At 39.5% G+C, this 22,347-nt stretch overlaps 1 protein-coding gene across 24 annotated transcripts in view; it reads right to left on the bottom strand.

Annotated features, from left to right (window-relative positions):
• Haus3 (HAUS augmin-like complex, subunit 3) overlaps window positions 1-22,347 on the bottom strand; it is a 171,977-nt gene that overhangs the window by 141,515 nt on the left and 8,115 nt on the right. For 20 of the 24 annotated variants that reach the window (XR_010057411.1, XR_010057415.1, XR_010057412.1 and 17 more), the window contains one exon: window positions 9,291-9,435. The exons of 1 other annotated variant lie outside the window; for it this stretch is intronic. Coding sequence is in view for 15 of the 23 variants with exons in the window: in XM_063273606.1 (XP_063129676.1) it covers window positions 9,291-9,435 (145 nt within the window). In the remaining 8 variants the exon portion in view is untranslated. Of the gene's footprint in view, window positions 1-6,888; window positions 9,436-11,373; window positions 11,653-22,347 lie in introns of those variants that run through there. 3 more of the 24 variants (XM_063273608.1, XM_063273615.1, NM_001109412.1) reach the window with 3 other exon arrangements.

Genomic DNA, 22,347 nt, shown 5'->3' with positions numbered 1-22,347 from the left:
AAGGTTTCTTTTACGTATGTAGGTGCCCTTGTATTTGGGGCATAGATATTTAGGATTGAGAGTTCATCTTGGTGGATTTTTCCTTTGATGAATATGAAGTGTCCTTCCTTATCTTTTTTGATGACTTTTAGTTGAAAATTGATTTTATTTGATATTAGAATAGCTACTCCAGCTTGCTTCTTCTGACCATTTGCTTGGAAAGTTGTTTTCCAGCCTTTCACTCTGAGGTAGTGTCTGTCTTTGTCTCTGAGGTGTGTTTCCTGTAGGCAGCAGAATGCAGGGTCCTCGTTGCGTATCCAGTTTGTTAATCTATTTCTTTTTATTGGGGAGTTGAGGCCATTGATGTTGAGAGATATTAAGCCATAGTGATTATTGCTTCCCGTTATATTCATATTTGGATGTGAGGTTATGTTTGTGTGCTTTCACTCTCTTGTTTTGTTGCCAAGACGATTAGTTTCTTGCTTCTTCTAGGGTATAGCTTGCCTCCTTATGTTGGGCTTTACCATTTATTATCCTTTGTAGTGCTGGATTTGTAGAAAGATATTGTGTAAATTTGGTTTTGTCATGGAATATCTTGGTTTCTCCATCTATGTTAATTGAGAGTTTTGCAGGATACAGTAACCTGGGCTGGCATTTGTGTTCTCTTAGGGTCTGTATGACATCAGTCCAGGATCTTCTGGCCTTCATAGTTTCTGGCGAGAAGTCTGGTGTGATTCTGATAGGTCTGCCTTTATATGTTACTTGACCTTTTTCCCTTACTGCTTTTTATTCTTTCTTTATTTTGTGCGTTTGGTGTTTTGACAATTATGTGACGGGAGGTGTTTCTTTTCTGGTCCAATCTGTTTGGAGTTCTGTAGGCTTCTTGTATGTCTATGGGTATCTCTTTTTTTAGGTTAGGGAAGTTTTCTTCTATGATTTTGTTGAAGGTATTTACTGGTCCTTTGAGCTGGGAGTCTTCACTCTCTTCTGTACCTATTATCCTTAGGTTTGATCTTCTCATTGAGTCCTGGATTTCCTGTATGTTTTGGACCAGTAGCTTTTTCTGCATTACATTATCTTTGATAGTTGAGTCAATGATTTCTATGGAATCTTCTGCTCCTGAGATTCTCTCTTCCATCTCTTGTATTCTGTTGGTGAAGCTTGTATCTACAGTTCCTTGTCTCTTCTTTTGGTTTTCTATATCCAGGGTTGTTTCCATGTGTTCTTTCTTGATTGCTTCTATTTCCATTTTTAATTCCTTCAACTGTTTGATTGTGTTTTCCTGGAATTCTTTCAGGGATTTTTGCGATTCCTCTGTGTAGGCTTCTACTTGTTTATTAACGTTTTCCTGTGTTTCCCTAAGGGAGTTCTTCACGTCTCTCTTGAAGTCCTCCAGCATCATGATCAAATATGATTTTGAAACTAGATCTTGCTTTTCTGGTGTGTTTGGATATTCCATGTTTGTTTTGGTGGGAGAATTGGGCTCCGATGATGCCATATAGTCTTGGTTTCTGTTGCTTGTGTTCCTGCGCTTGCCTCTCGCCATCAGATTATCTCTAGTGTTACTTTGTTCTGCTATTTCTGACAGTGGCTAGACTGTCCTATAAGCCTGTGTGTCAGGAGTGCTGTAGACCTGTTTTCCTCTCTTTCAGTCAGTTATGGGGACAGAGTGTTCTGCTTTCGGGCGTGTAGTTTTTCCTCTCTACAGGTCTTCAGCTGTTCCTGTGGGCCTGTGCCTTGAGTTCACCAGGCAGCTTTCTTGCAGCAGAAAAGTTGGTCTTACCTGTGGTCCCGAGGCTCAAGTTCGCTCGCGGGGTGCTGCCCACGGGCTCTTTTCGGCGGCAGCAACCAGGAAGACCCGTGCCGCCCCTTCCGAGAGCTTATGCAGCCTCAGGAGTGCCCACCTGACCAGGCGGAGAGGTCTCTTTCCCACGGGGTCTGGGAGCAGAGAGCTGCTGCAGGTCGGGATCCGCGGGTGTGGGACTTCCGGTAAACACAGGACGTGCCGGTTCTAGAGGAATTCTGCCTCTGTGTGGCCCGATTTCACCAGGCAGCCTTCTTGCAACAGACAAGTTGGTCTTACCTGTGGTCCCGAGGCTCAAGTTTGCTCGCGGGGTGCTGCCCACGGGCTCTTTGCGGCGGCAGCAACCAGGAAGACCTGTGCCGCCCCTTCCAGGAGCTTCAGTGCACCAGGGTTCCAGATGGCCTTTGGTGTTTTCCTCTGGCGTCCGAGATGTATGTACAGAGAGCAGTCTCTTCTGGTTTCCCAGGCTTGTCTGCCTCTCTGAAGGTTTAGCTCTCCCTCCCACGGGATTTGGGTGCAGAGAACTGTTTATCCGGTCTGTTTCCTTCAGGGTCCGGCGGTGTCTCAGGCAGGGGTCCTGCCGCTCCTGGGCCCTCCCCCACGGGAGCCCAGAGGCCTTATACAGTTTCCTCTTGGGCCAGGGATGTGGGCAGGGGTGGGCAGTGTTGGTGGTCTCTTCCGCTCTGTAGCCTCAGGAGTGCCCACCTGACCAGGCGGTCGGGTCTCTCTCCCACGGTGTCTGGGAGCAGAGAGCTGCTGCGGGCCAGGATCCGAGGGTATGGCTTTTTTTTTTTTTCTTTTCTTTTCTTTTTTTCGGAGCTGGGGACCGGACCCAGGGCCTTGAGCAAGCGCTCTACCACTGAGCTAAATTCCCAACCCCTTATTTTCTTTTAAAGGACTTCCATACTAATTTCTAAGATAGGTGCATTAAGGGGTTAGGGATTTAGCTCAGTGGTAGAGTGCTTGCCTAGCAAGCACAAGGCCCTGGGTTCGGTCCCCAGCTCTGAAAAAAAGAAAAGAAAAAAAAAAGATAGGTGCATTAATTTACATATCTATTAATTTGTGTTGTTTAAGGGTTCCTTTCCCCCATATCCTGAATAGAAAATATTAAAATTAAAAAACTCTTAAAACTTTTTTTAAAGATTGTTTTTATGAGTGTTTTACTTGTGTTTACCTGTGGGCACCACATGCCTGGTGCCCGAACAGGTAGTAAGCCTCCCTATGAGTGTTGTGAATAGAACCCAGGTCCTTTGCAATAAGTACTATTAACCCGCGGATTGGAACTATCCAGTCCCAAATTTGTCTTACCGATGACAGGCATTCTAACTGGGGTAAGATTAAATCTCGATAAAATTTTGATTTGAATTTTCCTGACAGTTAAAAACATTCATCTGTATGTATTTATTGGCTGCTTGTATTTCTTTTCAGAACTCTGTTCAATTTATCTGTTCATTATTCACTGGCATCTTTTTCTTTTTAATTTCTTGAGTTTTAAAAATGTTTAGATGCCAGTGCTATTGGATGAATGGTTCACGAGGATTTTCTCCCCTTTTGTAGGCTGCCTCTCCACTGCTTCCCCAAGATGCCCAAACTCCATTCTATGTCATCCCACTGGTTACTTCTTGATGATTCTTGGGTTAGAGTCCTATTTAGAAAGGCCTTTTGTTGCCTTTAAGTTTTTTCCGTTTTCTTCTTTTAGGTGTTATATTTAGTTTTTCCCAGCACCAGCTGAAGATGCTGTTGTTTCTGCAGCGTGTTTGGCATCTGTGTTGGAATCCAGGTGTTTGTGGCTCCGTGGGTTTACTCCAGGGTCCACAATTCTCTGCCACTGTTGGTTTCTATGTGGCCTCAGGTCAGCACCACGCTGGTTTGAGATTGCTGTTTGTGGTAAAATCTGACATCAGCTGTGATACCTATAGCGCTGCTTTTGCTCAGGATGCTCTGACAGCTTGAGGTCGTCTGTGGTTTTAGGGGTCTAGTTCACATTTTAAGAGTTTAGTTGTCATCACTGTCATTGGACTCTTGACTGAGATTGCATTGACTCTATAGACTGCTTCTGGCAATCGTCATGTTCCTCAGGCCAGTTGATGAACGTATTTTTCCTCCATCTTCTAGTGTCTTCAATTTCCTTTGGTGCTACTCTTTCCACTGGAAAAATCTCTTACTTTGTTCAGGTTCATTTCTATATCTGTTTGTCCATCCTTTCTTCCTTTCTCTTTGAGGCAGGATGTGTCTATGTAGTTTTGACTGACCTGGAACTTGCTATATAGACCAGGCTGCTCTCAAAACATCTTGCCTCTGCCTTTCAAGTGCTGAAATTAAAGGCATGCACCACTACACTAGGCCTGATTTTTTTTTTCAATATGTTCTTTATCATTATTTAGAAAAGTGACTGATATTGATTTGTATCTTGCTACTTTGATGAAATGTTGATTTAGGTAAGAGTTTTCTGGTAGGATCAGTCTTTAAGTATAGGATCAGATCACAGTCTGAAATAGGGAGAAGTGGACATCTTCCTTTCCCATGTTTATCCTTTATTTCTCTCTTGCCTTACTGCTCTGCCTTAAGAATTCAAAAGGTACACTGGAGAATGGGGAAAACACAGATTTTTCTTTTTAAAGCTGTTTTGTTTATTTTGTGGTGACCTGTGCTTGCCATAAGATGCAAGAGTGGTGAGAGGACAACTCTCAGTGTTAGTTCTGTTCTCCTACCACATGAGTCCTGGTGACTGAACTCCACTTGTCAGGTTCAGTGTAAGCCCTTTACATGCTGCTTTATCTCACTAATTAGACATTGTTTTCTTTTTCCTGATTTTACAGAGAATGCTTTCTATTATTTTTCTCAACTTAATCTAGTGTTTGTTATAGGTTTTCTTTTAATTTTTTAAAATTATTTTTCCATTTTCATGCGTGTAGTGTGCAAGTATGTATATGCATGTTTGCAAGTATAGGCACACATGTGAGTAGGTGCATGAACACATGAGTGCTCATGCAAGGAGAGACTCAAAGTTGATGTAAGAAACCTCCCATCACTCTTCTACCTTGTTTATTGAGGTAGGACCTCTCAGTCAAACTCAGAGTTCACAGACAAGGCTAGCCTCACTACAGACACACCTTTACAGAGAGAGAAAGAAGTGGGGTGGAGTGGGGGGTGGAGGGAGAGCCTGAGAGCACAAGAGCACATTTACATGAATTCTGGGAATCTGAATTCTAGTCCTCACACTTGTATGATAAGTACTTTAACCATGGAATCATCTTCACAATCCTCAAATTTTAAAAATGCATTTACTTATGTTTGTGTGCAAATGTGCCACACACAGTCAGGAAACAACTTGCAGGAGGAATTATCACAGTTCACCAGGTAGATCCTGGTGATTAAACTCAGGTGGTCAAACTTGGAGGGAAGTGCTGCTACCTGACGCTATCTTACTATGCTAAGGTATGGTCTTTCTAGACCTAGTTGCTGTAGGACAGGTATGAAAGGGTAATGAACTTTGTCAAATGCTACGTATCTATTGAGATGACCATGTGATTTCTGTCCCTGATTCTATTTATGTGCTATATTAATTTACTAATTTGCTTGTTTTGAACCACCATTACATCCTTGGAATAAAACTAACTTGATCATGTACAATGCTTTTAATGTATTAAAACTCCATTTACAGGTATTTTATTGAGAAAATCTGCATCCATGTTCATAAAGGAAACTAGCATTAAGGCACTGTGAGTTGTGAAGAAAGGTCAAAAAGGAAATGATGAGTACAGAGGAAGACAGAAAAGATGCTCAGAGGCATAGTTAGAACCCAAATGGAATGACAACAAAAATGTAACTTAAAGTTATAACTTTGCACAGGTATACAATCTATAGATTGATGCAGATTTAGGGTTTTCACTGGTATGAATTATTTATATGGATGCAAAATTTGAAATTATTATTGTTATTCTTTGATAGGCATTGTACCTATGCAACTCATCTAAGAATACAAGGCTTAACCCAGTCCTTCTAATAATTGCCACTTCAGTTTAGGATGATTAAGTAACACAAGTTAGGGGCCAGTTAGTAAACTCATGGTTGTATTAGATTCTGATTTAATTATAATAGTGTTTTTAATTTACTCAAACTGAAATGACTAAGAATAGTTAAGGTTTAACAGTTCAGATATACTTTGCATAGATAGTCTTCAAAAGTGTCAGAAGGTCACAGAATACCACATTTAAGGCCATTCCATTATTAAAGATCATCTGACTAAAGACAAGTCTGCACCTGACAGCACCTCCTTCTTGATTCAAAGGAGATAGTGAGCATCACAGGAGTTAGTTGCTCCATTTGTGATGAGACAGCCACTAGGTAAGACTTGCCTCCATTCATCTACGAACAATACTGTCCAAGAAAAGGACACACTATGCAGAATAGTTGACTGATCACTCTGCCAAGACAGGGTAAGCAGCCCTTAATAATTTAATAAATCTGCTTTGCAAAGCTCTGTCAGATGATCCTGGGCCAGAAAGCTAAAGATTGATGTTCCAACAAATTGAGGAATGAGAGTGTCCAGGTAGTTTGTGAGTTCTACAAATTGGTTAAGTTTTGGAAGCTATGTTTTGTGCTTCCTATATTTTAAGGTATATTTAAGTCGCTCTGGGATTTCTGACAGGATTGAAGACTAGTTATAGTCTCATAGTCAACACAAGTTGTTTAGCATTGAGATAGATATGGATTTGAGAGGATGGTTTTCAGATGGTAATACAATCTAAAACCAGAACATAATTCAGCTATAGAATTATAGCTTCTTAAATTAGGACTGTAGAATGCTTTATCCAAATTGACAAATATGAGAGACTGGGTGTTAAATCTATCTTATACTTTATAATCTGCATAATTATAATGGTTGTGCTCAATTTATATCTGAAAGAGCCTTTTAATTGGACAAAAAGGGGGAAATGCTGTGGATTGCCCTGGTGCTGTTTTTTTTTTGTTGTTGTTGTTTTTTGGTTTTTTTTTTTTTTTTTTTTTTTTTGGTTCTTTTTTTTTCCCCCCCGGAGCTGGGGACCGAACCCAGGGCCTTGCGCTTCCTAGGTAAGCGCTCTACCACTGAGCTAAATCCCCAGCCCCCCTGGTGCTGTTTTCATTCTGATGATAATTCTGCTTCCTCAAGAGGGACTGACCCGATAAGATCACATCCTTAGTTAATTTCATGTGAACCTTCTCCGCATTTTAACTGGTCAAATAAAGGCTAGAACCTGTGACTGAGCAGTGAAAGGAAAAGGTAGGGCTGGAGTTTTGGAGAGTGGGGAAGAGTAGGAGAGGGAGGAAGGGAAGATGAAGAGAGGTGGAAGGACAATGGAGCAGAGTCAGATGGAAAATAGAGAACAATAGAATAGAATATAAAGGGCAGTTGGAGCCAGATGATACACAGGAATACTTGGTAACATTTCTAGGGACAAACTTTCCAGAGAGCAAGGACAAAAAATGACCTCAAACCATAGCACAAAAACACCCAAAGTGGAAGTTAAATGAAAACAAAAAGCAACCTGAAAGCTACCATAAAAATCTCCATGAGGCAGGGGCCTGAATGAGGGCAGTGACCTTGGGAACTAAAATCTAAAGGCTTGTAGGGCCACACAAATGATCTGAAGTAAGGATTTCATACATAATTTTACACATAAAAATGTTTACTAATTTACTCCTGATTAGAAGGAATGCAATCATCATAGGTCTATTTTGTCATTTCATTTCTATTCTGTCCCCAATATTACAAAATATTTCTACTAGATACTGGGAATAAAGATGAGTTTCACATTAAATGGATTTTAACAAATAATTTTTAGGGAATCAGTCTTTTATGAATTCATGTTTGTAAAATATTTTTAATATAATACACTAAACTCTAACTTAAAAGTTCTAATAAATGTGTGCTGGAATTTTTATATGAAAATAAACATACATACTGATAAAAAATGGTTAATTTCAAGTGTAAGACAGCATCTAGTCAACTAACAACCTTAAAAACTCCTTTGACCTCAGAAACTGGCACATCTTTTAACAGCATTACTGAACAATATAATGCCAAAAAGTTATAGATGAACCCAACTCTGAATATAAAGGGAATTAAGGCTTAAAAAAAACCCACAGGCACAAAAGCTTCTAATACAATGGACTTAAAGAATAAATTGTAAATGTATTTCTTTCATGTTCTGAGATACAAGGTCTCAGTTGGTGGTAAAGATGCTTCATGAAGCATTCACAGGCCCAGAGTCCTTCTGGCACATTATTTCACCCCCACCTCTATGATACTGTTACTTAGATTAGGACTGAAGAGAAATTATCCTGAGTTCCAATGGTAATCCAATTTACAAGCAAGTTGATAGTCTTCAAACATGCCTTGGAAGGGACACTCACTATCTGAGTTCACACTTTGCTGACAGAGACCTATTGCAATGAAACTGAGCCATGCACAGACCTCTGTGCCCCAGACAGGAAGTCTGGACCCCTACAGATAGCTAAGTAATCTCTGACAAAAGGTCTTTGAAGCAATATAAAGTGTTTTTCATTATAAACATTATAAGTCAGGTAGTGGTGACGTTTGAATAAAAGAGGATTTGAGAAAAACTGAGGTTCTAGCAAAGTAAGCAGTAATTTTCACTTAAGCTGGCTGGCCAGTGAACTCCCCAGATCTACCTGCCTCTACCTCCAATGCTGAGGTTATAGACACTGTAGCTGGTTTTTCCATCTGTGTACAAGGGATTCAAACTGAGCTGATCAAGCCTGTTACCTCTTTTTCACTGAGCCATCTCTCCAGCCCCAAGTACTATTATCTCTTAAATGAAAAAAAAATGTGTTTATGGACAGCATTTGTGCTAATACTTGGTAATACTCTCAATTATTTCATCTCAACATCCTCACTTAGTATCACTTATAACTTATTTTGTATGAAAAGAAATAAGCCGCAAAATTATTAGCTTGGCTGGTTTAAAAAGAAAAAAAAAAAAAAACCAGCTTATCACAACCTTTCAGCTACACCTGAACCTGAGAATATATGCCACAGCTTTTTACTATTGTACCACGTCATAAACCCATATAGATAAACCCATTCTTCTTTGATGCCCATAGTTTATACATTTTATAGCAGTACAATGACAGAAACACTTCTCTGATGACCATATACAACAGCAACTACTATGTACAAATTCAATAATCTGACAGTGAAGCAAGAGGCATTATAAAAGAGCTCATCTCCTTTGAAGATACTAGAACACCTGAAACAAGGAGGAGTGTGTGTATTAAAACAATGGGATTAAAGGACTTCGAATTCAGCAAGCGATTTGGTCATATAATGAATGGGGAAGGAAGGGAGGGAGCATATTGGAAACCACTTCCTTTGTAGGCAACAAAAATCCCTACAAAATATAGTTCTATGGAATAATTTTATAATATTCATTTCACTTAAGTCTTAGTCTTTAAAATAATTAATATTCAAGACAGTAAAAGGAAGGCTTGTAAAATTACTTACTCTTTGTCCTCTCTCCCTCATTCCTAGAAGCCATTAAATCACCTGAGCGCATAGCAGACATAATCTTCTGAGCAACAGTGGAGAGGGGTGTCTCACAGAGATCAAAACCTACACATGCCTCATAATTTTCCATTTTCATAAAGCCCTAAATATAAGATAAGTACCCATATATTAATTTTAAGACTTTAACAGGATTTATGTATGTTATTTTTAAAAGGTAATTAATAACTATAAGTTACAGGTTTCAATTATGTACCACAAATAGGATGTGGAAAAATGAGGAGACATGTTGATGCAAGCTGAACCAGGAGGCTGAGGCAGGAGAACAGTTCAAGCCTGCCTAGGCAGAGCGAACTTAAGGACAGCATAGGCAACTTAACAAGACCCAATCTCAAATATTTTTAAAGTTAAAAACAAAAACAAACAAACAAAAAATGCTGGGGATAGAGCTCAGTGGCAGAGACAGCATTAGCTTGATATGTGTAAGCCTTAGATTTGATTCAATTTGATGGGTGACAGTGGCACACACCTTTAATCCCAGCACTAGAGAGGAAGAGGACAGTGAATCTCTGAATTCAAGGCCAGCCTGGCCTACAGAGCTAGTTCCAGGACAGTCAGGACTACATAGAAACACCATGTTTTAGAGAGGAGGGAAAAAAAACCCCTCATTTTCTAATGAACCATTTTTTTTCTTTTTTTTTTCGGAGCTGGGGACCGAACCCAGGGCCTTGCGCTTGCTAGGCAAGTGCTCTACCACTGAGCTAAATCCCCAACCCCTAATTAACCATTTATGAAGTAAAAAGTGTACTTAAATACCCCTCAGTTCTGAAAACTACCTATTATTAATTTTCAAGCATATGGCTAACTATAAATATGGAAATTAAAACTGGCTTGGGTCATCAAAGCAGACAACCTGCCATCTTGGCACTGACACACCATACTGACCCCTGAGCAGGTAAAGGTTTAGGTGGAAAGTATAAAACAAGCATCTGGTTCACACATCTAAATCACCTGGTGCCAATTTAAAACGATTTTGCTACCACCCACCAGGAAAGCAGTTAATATCTTTTCCAACATTATTTTCTTTCTAAAAGTGACCATAAAACATTCTGAGATATGTCATTTTTTAAAACTGGCATTCCATATACCAAAGGTAAAGAATATTCTTAGAGGTATTTACTACAGCTGATCTCTTAAGGTATTTAGTATTTAACACAAAAATATCATAAAGTGAGCTCTTTGGGAGCATTTGATAACTGATAAGCACTCTAATATGGTGATGCATGCTGATAATCCCAGCATAGTCAATGCAGGATTATGGATTCAGAGAGAGGCAAAGGCAAGCAGGCACTCTGAACAGTGATTACAGGGGTTAACAACCAAACTGACGCAAACTAAACACACCCTACTTTAAACGTGCGGGACCAAAGTGTTTCAGATAGTTTAATTTTTGTACATATACAATTAGCAATCTTAGGGATAGAACCCAAGCTGAAATGTGAAATTCATTTATATTTCAGACAAACGGAAGGTTGTTTTATAATTTAGCATATCTGTTTTGTGACTCTGACTTGTTATATAAAATTAGATGCAGAATTTTTCACTCATGGAATCATCCCAGTTACTTATAAAGTTTAAGATTTGGGACCATTTAAAAATTTCAGATCGGGGTTGAGGATTTAGCTCAGTGGTAGAGCGCTTGCCTAACAAGCACAAGGCCCTGGGTTTGGTCCCCAGCTCCATAAAAAAAAAAGAAAAAAACAAAAACAAAAACAAAAATTTCAGATCAGTGAAGTTCAACTTAACACTGAATCTATTAAAATATAAAGTTCCATTGATCTTAACTTATAAACGTAGCAGCATTGAGGCTGACAAGACGAGCTAATCACTGCCCCAAGACTGGTGACCTGATTCCCATTTCCAGAGCTCTCGTGGTAAAAGGAGAATTCTGACTTTCCAAGTTGTTCTCTTATCTCACATAGCCATCATAGTACACACTAATGTGCAAGACCACAACATACACATCCCTCCCTGCATACAAATGTAAAATAAAATTAGTAGTTTATTAGATATAGTCCAGTACTTTAAAACACAGCTGGCATAGGAAAGATTCGGTTTTCAGAAGTCTTCAGTCTTTAAAACCCAAGGCCTTAATCTTTAACTGGTTTTCTAAATTTTCCACAACATCTTTTAGATACTCTTCATCTTTAAAAAAATATACATATAATTCTCTTTCCACTTGATGCAATTTATTAGTTGCCAAAATTCTTCTTTTTGTCTTCACATGAGCGAGAATATCAGTAAGGAGATGATTTAGTTTATTCAACTGAGATTCAACTTGATGAAAGTGCTCCATTAGCTCCTGAAATGGGAAGAAAAAGCCTTATTTCAAGAATATTTATTCCAAACACCAACTAGAAATTTAAAATATAAAAGGAAATTCTGTGACTTAGTAACTCCTCATAATAAAAACATATATCACACACTCTTAATTTCAATGCTTGGAGACAGAGGCAGAAATATCTGGTTCCAGGCTAACCAGATCTACATAATTAATTCCAAACCAGGCAGGACTACACAATGAGATCCTGTCTTTAAAAAATAAATGAGGGGGGTTGGGGATTTAGCTCAGTGGTAGAGCGCTTGCCTAGCAAGTGCAAGGCCCTGGGTTCAGTCCCCAGCTCCGAAAAAAAAGAAAAAAGAAAGAAAAAAAGAAAGAAAATAAACGAGGGGCTGGAAAGATGGCTTAGCAGTTAAAAGCACCGACTGACATTCCAGAGATCCCAAGTTCATTTCCCAGTAACCACATGGTGGCTCACAGCCATCTGTAATGGGATCCGATGCCCTCTTCTGGTGTGTCTGAAGACAGCGACAGTGGACTCACATAAAATAAATGGGGATGAAATCATGTCTTTAAAAAAAATAAAGAATAACAAAAATCTGTAATTAAAGATTACTGGGCTAAAGAGATGGCTGAGTGGATAAAGGTGCTTGCTCTAAAGCCCTAACGATGTGTTTGATCCCCCAAGCATACAAGCTTGAAAGAAACAAGACTTCCAATTGTCCTCTGATCTTTCTGATCTGTACACAGGTGCGCACCACTCCCTACACAAAAATAAATGCAATGAAAAGTTTTGGGCATGTGCTCATGTCTGTAATCCCAGTAGTAGGAAAGCTGAGGCAGGATTGCTGTAAGTTTAAGCTCAGACTAGAATACATACTGATTCCACACTAACCTGTACTGTAGCATGAGACCCTATGGCAAGCAAACAAGAAAGTTTCCACCAGATTTATAGTCAATACAAAAATTAACTATAATAACATCTAATAGGCAATTCTGAATGACTCAATGCAAACTCTCACTTCCTAAAGTGTATCTGATCTGTTCCATGTCTTTATATAATCAACAAATATTATTGAATGCTTACCTTGTATCAAACACTGTTTTATAACTATTGACACAAAAACAATGAACAAAAACTTCCTCATGAAGGTCTTATTAATGAAACTTCATTGTAGCTTAATCTGTGCCTGAGACATGTAAGTGCAGGAAAAACCTTGAAATGAAGTCTAATTAAAAAAAAAAAAAAGCAGAGAATAGCCTTGTTGGGGCACCAGTGGAAGGGGAAGCCCTTGGTCCTGCCAAGGTTGGTCCCCTAATGCAGGGGAATGTCGGGGGTAGGGGTGGGGTAAGGGAGGTGGATGGGGGGAACACCCATATGGGGGAGGGGGTGGGGATTCGGGCTTATGGACAGAAAACTGGGAAAGGGAATACCATTTGAAATGTAAGTAAAGAAATATATCTAATAAAAAATAAAAAACAAACAAACAAACAAAAAACCAATCATGGGCTGGAGAGATGGCTCAGCAGCTAAGAGCACTGATTGTTCTTCCAGAGATCCTGAGCTCAATTCCTGGCAACCACATGGTGGCTCACAACCATCTATAAAGGAATCCAATGCCCTTTTCTGGTGTGTCTGAAGGCAGCTACAGTATACTCATACATATTAAGTGAATAAATAAGTCTTTAAAAAAAATAAAACAAAATTGCTTCAGTATGGACCCACAAATGCTTTGTTGGGGGTGGGAGGGGCTCAGGAAGCCCTCCCTTCTGTCTCTCCAGGCAGTTAACAGTTGGGAGGGAGACTTTTTTGGGTAGTAGAGCTGCCAATAAGTTAACTGCCCATGCTCTAAGTAATTGGCCTCTCATTTAAATCCTATTAATTGCAATTCTGGTTCACCAACCTAGACTCGGGTGGAATCCTTTACTCATTTCTGTCATTGGTGAGCCTCAGCTAGGTGAATAGATGGTTTATTCACGTCACCTGAAGAACTAGAAATATCAGTGGGGTGGACTTTGGGACATTAGCCAGACCACCAACCATTGGTTTACGTCTGCCTCCACATTGACTAAAGGATACATGGAACCACAATCTTGCTGAGGTCTCTAGAAATGGTAATGTAGATTACTTGACTATATTGTATAATCACATTGACAATAAAAATCCAGAGTGGCACGCTGAATCTTCAACCATTAAAAAAAGAAACCTGCCTCACAGAAATTTCTTTTTTTTTCCTGTCTTGTAAAATGAATTACACAGAATACTTAGTGAAAACCATGCTAGCATATATAATTCTTCTGTCTAAGAACTCAGACTTGTTAATGCCTTATGTTTAATACATTTGATTTCTTTACTTTTGACATTTAAAGGATTTAAACAAGTCTCTAGAGTTATCCAATCAAGCATTCTACTCTTCAAAACTGTAGCCAGTTAGCAGCACAGGGTCTCCTAAAATTTGTAGCTATCACTACCTGCAACATTCCAGAGCTTCTGTGCATGGCCCACAAGCAACTGGGTGCTTGTTATAAAACTACACTTCCTGGCCTCAATTCGGTCTAAATTATTCAATCTCTGCAACAGAACCAGGAATCAACGTTTCGATACTTTGCTCCCTGATGATTCCAATGTACAAATTAAAAAATGACTGCTTTTTGACCTGCCACATATGCCTATTTCACAGATTAGTACTTTTCAATACATTTTTAAAAAAGATTAATTTTGACATTACTATTTTTAATGTTTTAAAAATTTGGTATACTAATAACCTCACTTTTAATTTTAATTAAACCCTAATGATCTTAAAGTGCTAATATTCCTATAGCACATACTAAATATGTTCGACTTCACTAATAAAACTGATTTGACTTTTTAAATTTCCTTTTTGGGGAGGAGGGGAACAGGATTCTGCATTTCTGGCTGTCCTGGAACTCAGTATGTAGGCAAGATTAGCCTTGAACTCACACAGATCTGCCTGTTTCTGCCTCCCAAGTGCTGGGATTAAAGGTGATCACCACTATGAACAACCCAACTTGATTTTTTTATACCCTAATGAGGTAGTAAAAAACATCAATGATGCCAAATAGTGAGATTATAATAAAAGCTCTTCTGGGGAATCTGCAATGCTTTTTCACATCTCCACATATCTGCAATGATGCACCTTATAGTAGAGACTATCATGAGGTAGCTGCTGCTGATGGGCAAGCACCATTTCTAAGATGATCGTGGTGACTCAGAACTATAATCCCACAACTTGGAGGCAAAGACAAGAAGACAAGGTCTATATAGTAAGTTCCAGAGAAGCAAGGGTAACATGGTAAGACTGTTTTTAAAAACAAAAACAAAATAAAACAAAACAAAAAAACCCAAACATTTCCACCAATATTCTTGATGTACAATATAGAAAATGAAGTCAACTGTGAATCACAAAATAATTTAGAGCAATTCAGAATTAAATGCAAGGCTTTAGAAGTATTCTATTCATTTTAATTGGCTTATTTTTTCCTTTTAAAATATGCTGGAGAGTAGCATGGGGGCTGGGGGGGACATTTATTAAAAAGAACGCCAATGGCTCATGCTCAAAGAGCAAAAATTGATAGATGGAACCTTATGAAACTGAAAACCTCTGTAAGGCAAAAGATACAGTCAATAGGACCCACATGCACTAGCAGGTTAATATCTAAAATATATAAAGAACTCAAGAAGCTAACCTCCAAAAAATTAAACAACCCAATCAAAAAAATGTGGTGTAGAGCTAAACAGAGAATTCACAACAGAGGAATCTCGAATGGCAAAGAAGCACTTAAAGAAATGCTGAAAGTCCTTAGTCAGAAGGAAAATGCAAATCAAAACCACCCTGAGATTCCACCTTACACCAATCAGAATGGCTAAGATCAAAAACTCAGGTAACAGCACATGTTGTCGGGGATGTAGAGAACGGGGAACCCTCCTCCATTGCTGGTAGGATTGTAAACTGGTACAACCACTCTGGAGGTTCCACAGAAAATTGAAAATAGATCTACATGAAGACCTAGCTATACCTCTCTTAGGCATATATGCAAAAGATTGCCCCACTATACCATACCACAGAGGTACAAGCTCCACTGTTCATAGCCAGCCTTATCTGTGATAGCCAGAAACTGGAAACAACCCACATGTCCCACGATAGAAGAATGGATACTCTTGTGGTATGGACGGGCTGTAGCAGGAAGAGGATGGTGTGAAAAAGAGCATCTCATGCTCCTCTTGCCGTGCACAAACCACTTCTGGAGAAATTGGATCTGGTGTCTTTATTCTGCTTTCTGGCTCTTAAAAATGCAATTTTGAAGGGGTTGGGGATTTAGCTCAGTGGTAGAGCGCTTGCTTAGCAAACGCAAGGCCCTGGGTTCGGTCCCCAGCTCCGAAAAAAAGAAAAAGAAAAAAAAATGCAATTTTGAACTGGTTCCAATGCAATCCTGTATCACATGAGTTAATCAAGTACCCACACATGTAGGTCAGACCAAGGAGCCGGCCTAGAAGTAATCTCAATCAGAAGAAGCAGATATGGAGCCACAAAGACATCACAGCTGGATCAGGACTATGTCAAGAAGAGATGGGCATTGGAGGAACTCAGAAAAGTTGCTTCTAATACAGTCTGGAGATCTTGGCAGTGGTTCTGACTATGTGCCCACTACTTGTGGGTGCTTAGGAAGCATGCTGAGAGGAGCTGAGCTCCCCACCAATGAAACAGCCCTACTCTTTACTCCTGCCACGAGGCGCTGCAGCGCTGCAGACACCAGGAGGTGGAAAGCAGGAGGTGCACTATCTGGCTCTGCATCTCTAGGCTTCTGTCTCCTCCTCCAAGAAAAGGAATGGAGAATCCTGACCTTAAGGTTTGCCAAGGAGATCACAGATGTGCGCACATAGTGAACATGTTCCACTTCTGTTTAAACCCTGTTAATGTTCTTGGAATTGCCAGGAAATTCAGATGAAGAGTAAGAAAAAGTAGAATGTAGGTGTAGGTGGAAAGGTGTTGTCTAAATGTGTAATACCTGTCAAAGACCTGGGTCATTTTCAATGTTCTCACAGGTGGAGACCTTAAGACACTGATATGTGATGGCTGAGAAAACAGATTAGTAGTTCAAGGGGCAAAGGATTATTTGTATATGAAGAGGGTATGAACTAAACACACGAGTGCCCCGGTAGCTGGCATCCCATGGATAAGGCTGGGTCAAGCACTTTATATGAATAATCTCAACTGGGCCTCACAATGCTTTAGTGAGGAAGTTGTTACTAAGATGAGAAAATTCAGTTGAGGGAATTAAGTACTTTTGTCAAAGATCATTAAAGCAAAGCCAAGATTTGAAGCTGAAACTATCAGAACCTGGGCTCTTTCCACACTGTGCCAAATGTGTTTGGTTGTTCCTCTATGATATCAGGGCTATGATCCTGAGAAGCACACGACAACCATGTCATCTGGGTTCTAGTTTGGTTCTGCAGTCAGAAAATATACATGAACCATAAGGTCTCGGAAAGAATATCAAAGCCACTTTTGACTGCTGTCATCTACAGCAATGTGGATTCTAAGATCCTGACACCAAATCCAAAAATGTCTTTAGGGTTTCAGCTGACCAATACCTTTACCTTCCCAGACACAGCCACTCTTTCTACTCTTTCGATGAGAAGCAAATGACTTATATGATCTAGGTATCAGCCTGGCAAGATAGGGTCAAAGCTGAGGACATTGGCAAGATGTCATGAAAAGTGAGCTAAGTATGTACTGGACCAAGAGAGGAAGGTAGGGTCAGAGGACTCCCAATAGGCATAGGATTCATTAGGCTCCACTTTGAGACTAATTTCAGAGCCAGGAATTGCTACTGAGGCTGAAATCTTCAAGATAACTCAGGGCCTCGACAAGACAGCCTTAGAGCTGGCAACTGAGTGGGTTAGAAGACAAAAGATGAAGAGCACACCTGCCTCCATGACCCCTAAGAACCCACATGTTTCATGCTGATTGCTCACTCAAGAACTTGACTAAGAATATACGTTGGCTGTTGCCTGACCATAGGATACATTCCTCTAGCTGGGCTGCCTTCTCTGGCCTCAGGGGGAGAGGAGGTACCTAGCCCCACAAAGACTTAATATGCTAGGGTGGAGGGATACCCAGGGGGGCCCACCCTCTCAAAGGAGAAGAAGTGGAGAAGCAGGGAGGATTGTGGGGTGAAGTGACCAGGAGGGGGGGGGCAGTGTAAAGTGAATTAATTAAATAAAACACACACAAAAGAAGAAGAATGGATACAAAAAATGTGGTTCATTTATACAACGGAATACTATTCAGCTATTAAGAACAAGGTCATCATGAGTTTTGCAGGTAAATGGATGGAACTAGAAAATATCCTGAGTGAGGTAACTCAGACCCAAAATGTCACGCATGGTATGCACTCACTAATAAGTGGATATTGGTCAAAAAAGTATAGAATACCTAGGATATAGTCCACAGAACTAAAGGAGGTTAACAAGCAGAAGGGCCCAAATGAGGATGCTTCAATCCCATTTGGAGGAAGAAGAAAAAAATCACGGGTGACAGAAGGAGGGAGGGACCTGGCGGAGGGAAAAGGGGAACAAGATCAGGTATGAGGGTGGGAGGAGACTGGAGAGAAGCCCTGGGGGCCAGCAGAATGAATGGAAATATGCAACTTTGTGGGGGAGGGGGGACTCTAGAAAGTACTGGAAACCTGAGAGATGAGAGACTCCAAGGCCTGACACTATTACTGATGCTATGGTGTGCTTACAGACAGGAGCCTAGCATGGCAGTCCTCTGAGAGGCCCAATAAGGAGCTGACTGAGACAGATGCAGACATTTACACCCATCTTCTAGACTGAAGTCAGGAACCCCTGTGGTTGATTTAGGAAAAGGCTGGAAGAAGCTGAGAAGGAGGAAGAGCCCATAGGAAGACCAACAGTCTCAACAAACCCGGACTCCTGAGATCTCTCTGACCCTGAGCCACCAACCAGGCAGCATACATGAGCTGGTCTGAGGCCCCAAACACATATACAGCAGAGGATTGCCTGATCTGGCCTCAGTGGGAGAAGATGCGCCTAACACTTGAGAGACTTGAGACGCCAAGGGAGTGGGGAGGCGTGGGAGGGGAGGGGGGTATCTTCTTGGAGACAACGGGGAGAAGAAATGGGATGAGGAACTGTGAGAAGAGGGACCAGGAGGGGAGCAATGGCTGGACTGTAAAAAAGAGAATAATAAAAAAATAAAATATGCTCAAGAGTAACAAACTAATGAGCCAGAGAGACACCTCAGTAGATAATGGTACCTACAGCCAAGCTGAGTTCAATCCTTGGGACCATATAGTAGAAAGAAGAGAACCAACTCCTATAAATTGTGCACCATGGCACACATGCACCCACACAACACACATGTAAGTATAGTTTTAAAAATGAGAAAAAAATGTCTATCTACATCTTAAAAGACTCCTTGTGAGAGAGAGAGACAGAAAGACAAACACAGAGAGACAGAGTGATTGAGTGTCTTCCTTCTTCTTGTGCTCAAAATGAGAACCTTGTCTGCCACTAGGATGTTTTGTCTAAGCACATGGGGTCAAATGATCATGAATTAAACTCTCTGAAATCATGAGCCAAATAAATCTTTTCCACTTTAGGTTGCTTCTATTAGGTATTTGATCTGCATAAAAGTATGTATATATGAGTTACTAACACAAAAACTAACCACAGAAAACTAGAAATTATTTTAACATCTGTCAAGAGAACAGGAAATTATGAAATTTTATATAATGAAACAGTAATTATATAAAAGAAAAAACTAGTATGTGTCTACATAGATGAGTTTCAAAAATAATATTAAAAAATATGTACATGTCAGGTACAATGGCACACACCTTTAATCCCAGCACTGGCGAAGCAAAAGCAGACAGATCAATTTGAGCTTGAGACTAGCCTCATCTACAGAGTGAGTCCCGGTTGAGCAAGGAATACACAATGAGATGCTGTCTCAAAAAATAAATAAAGGGGGTTGGGGATTTAGCTCAGTGGTAGAGCGCTTGCCTAGCAAGCGGAAGGCCCTGGGTTCGGTCCCCAGCTCCGAAAAAAAGAAAAAAGAAAAAAATAAATAAATAAATAAAGGAAATGAAATGAAAGCAAGCAAATGTTAGTCACTGAGAAGCGTGTTTGTAATCCAGCATTCTATAAACAAAAGAATGACTGCAAGTTTAGGGCCAGCTTTTTTAAAGACCACCCTGGGCATATGAGACCTGTTTCAAAAAAAAAAAGTGTTGGGATTGTACTTCAATGATGAAGTCCTTCCCTAGGACGTAGAAGGCCCTAGGTTTTATCAACAGCCTCAGTGACTGAATACTAACTAAGTTGAGGAGTACAGGGTTGTAGTGGGTTGCCTAATGTGTTAAAACAGGAAAGAAAAAAGGCTTTGGACTCCTTCCAAAGTAATGTGGATCAGACATGATAGAGGAAGACCAGCTGAAGATCTTGGCTACAGACAGGAAGGAAATAAAGATCAAGAAGACCAAACAGGACAGGTGATTCCTCTACATGGGAGCAGCCCTGAAACTGGCTGAGACATAAAATTATCTCTAGACAAAACTTCAGCCTATAAATCTTGTTGGTTATGGAATCCTCAAAATTCATCACGTCATCCTTTCATATGGCATGAATGAAGATTACAACTTGGTTATTGACCAAACTAACTCATAAAAAGAGACACTTGTCTTTCACCTGCTCAAACAAGAAACAAAAATTCATCCTTAACTGATCTATGCACCTTGCACAATGCATACAAGTATCTTTATAGAACTAAATATTGGTTATTAAGTTCATATATTACAAACTAAAGTACCAATAGGACAGCTCTGACAAGCCTTGCTCTCAGGAATGCTGAAATGACTCACTATTACAGCTCCCTGCATGATCCTGCCTCAACTGATGTTATTTCCAGAGACCTACTTCCTCAACAGCTTCAGAAAAGATTACTAATCCCCTGTGATCTCAGTTCATGCAGCCTTTCAGATGGCTCTGGTCAGGACTTCAGTTAAAATGAAATTTCTCACAAATGTTATAGCTGGCTTTCTTGAGACTAAGCAGTTTTTCTAATTTTCTTTCCCCACCCCCCCAAAAAAAAGAATCCTTTGCCCCAATTCAACAGGAAGCAATCATAAGAAAATCATCACCCTAATCCTTTCATTTGAGGTGTCTGGTTTTGGTTATTTTATAAAATATGTTGTCATTTTTAAGTGATAATTTGCAAACAATTATAGTTCTGAACTGGGAAGAAATAAAACAGAGAACTTAGACTCACATTTCTATTTTTCCTTTCCTCTTCGCTATCCTTCTTTCTTTCTTAGGTAAAGGGAAGGGGGGTGAAAAGAAAAAAGGAGGAGGGGTTGGGGATTTGGCTCAGTGGTAGAGCGCTTGCCTAGCAACCGCAAGGCCCTGGGTTTGGTCCCCAGCTCCGAAAAAAAAAAAAGAAAAAAGAAAAAAGGAGGATACAGTAATAACAAATTAGAAAAATAGGGATAGATTATTAAATTTACTCTTAAATATTTTATAGCCATAATCTTAAACCGATAGAAATTTTAAATTTTGATACAGAATTGAAGTTATATTTTCTTATATTGGTAATTTATATATTGATACAAGTTAAGGTTTTTTATTGGCATATATCTTTATGTAGTGATATAAAATTTTAAATTAATTTTGTTACTCTTAGCATTGTGCATATACAACTCATTTAAGAATACAAGACTCTCCTTTTAATAGCTGCTATTACAAACTGTTTAAAATAATTAAGCAATGCAAGTTAATAGTCAGATCATTAAACTCATGATCATATAAGATACTAATTACTATAAAATGTTTTCAAGGTTATTCACATAGTAAACAGCTAAAAGTAATCAATATTTAACAATTCAGTTATGCTATATATAGATAGATGGCCTTCAAAAGCATCAGAGATCCATAGAATATGACATTTAATGTTATTTCATTATTAAAAGATCTTTTGACTATGAGACATGTGTGCTCCTGACAGTATCCCCATTCCCCTTCAAAGAAGGTGATGAGTATCAGTATCTCCATGTGGAGTTGCTTCAACTGTGGCAAGCTAGCCACTAGGCAAGAAATGTCCTAATTTTATCTGCAGGCAGAATGCTGTCCATAAGGTCTGTCACATGTTCTGGGCCAAAGGCTAAAGATAGAGGCCCCACCATTATAAGAAATGTTGGGAACTGTTCAAGTGGTCAGCTGTCTCTGACATTTCTATAGTTTTGAAAGCTGTATCTTTATGCTTCCTGCATACTTGGGTAATATTTCATACTCAGGTAATATTTAATCCTTTCAGAAATCTCTAACAAGGTTAAAAACTAGATAGTTACAGTCTTACAATTAAACTTAAGTTGTTTAACACTAAAGATGTTCTAGATTTAAAAAGATAAGTTTTAGGATGGTAATACAAGTTAAAACAGAAGATGTTTTAGGTACAAAATTATAAACTCATTGAGATAGGCTAGATGGTTAAATACCTCACCTAAGTTACAAAATATAGACTGAACTTTTAAATGTAATTCATACTTAATAATTCTCATAATTGCTTCAAAATAGTTCCTAGTATGTATTGTTTGTTACTATAGAGAAAGAGCCTTTTTAATTAGACAAAAGGGGGGAAATATAGTATGCTAGCCTAATGCTTGTATTCTAATGCT

The sequence above is a fragment of the Rattus norvegicus genome, chromosome 14, assembly GCF_036323735.1.
Source record: "Rattus norvegicus strain BN/NHsdMcwi chromosome 14, GRCr8, whole genome shotgun sequence".
NCBI classification, from domain to species: Eukaryota; Metazoa; Chordata; class Mammalia; order Rodentia; family Muridae; genus Rattus; species Rattus norvegicus.
This window is presented reverse-complemented; position numbering and strand designations above follow the sequence as displayed.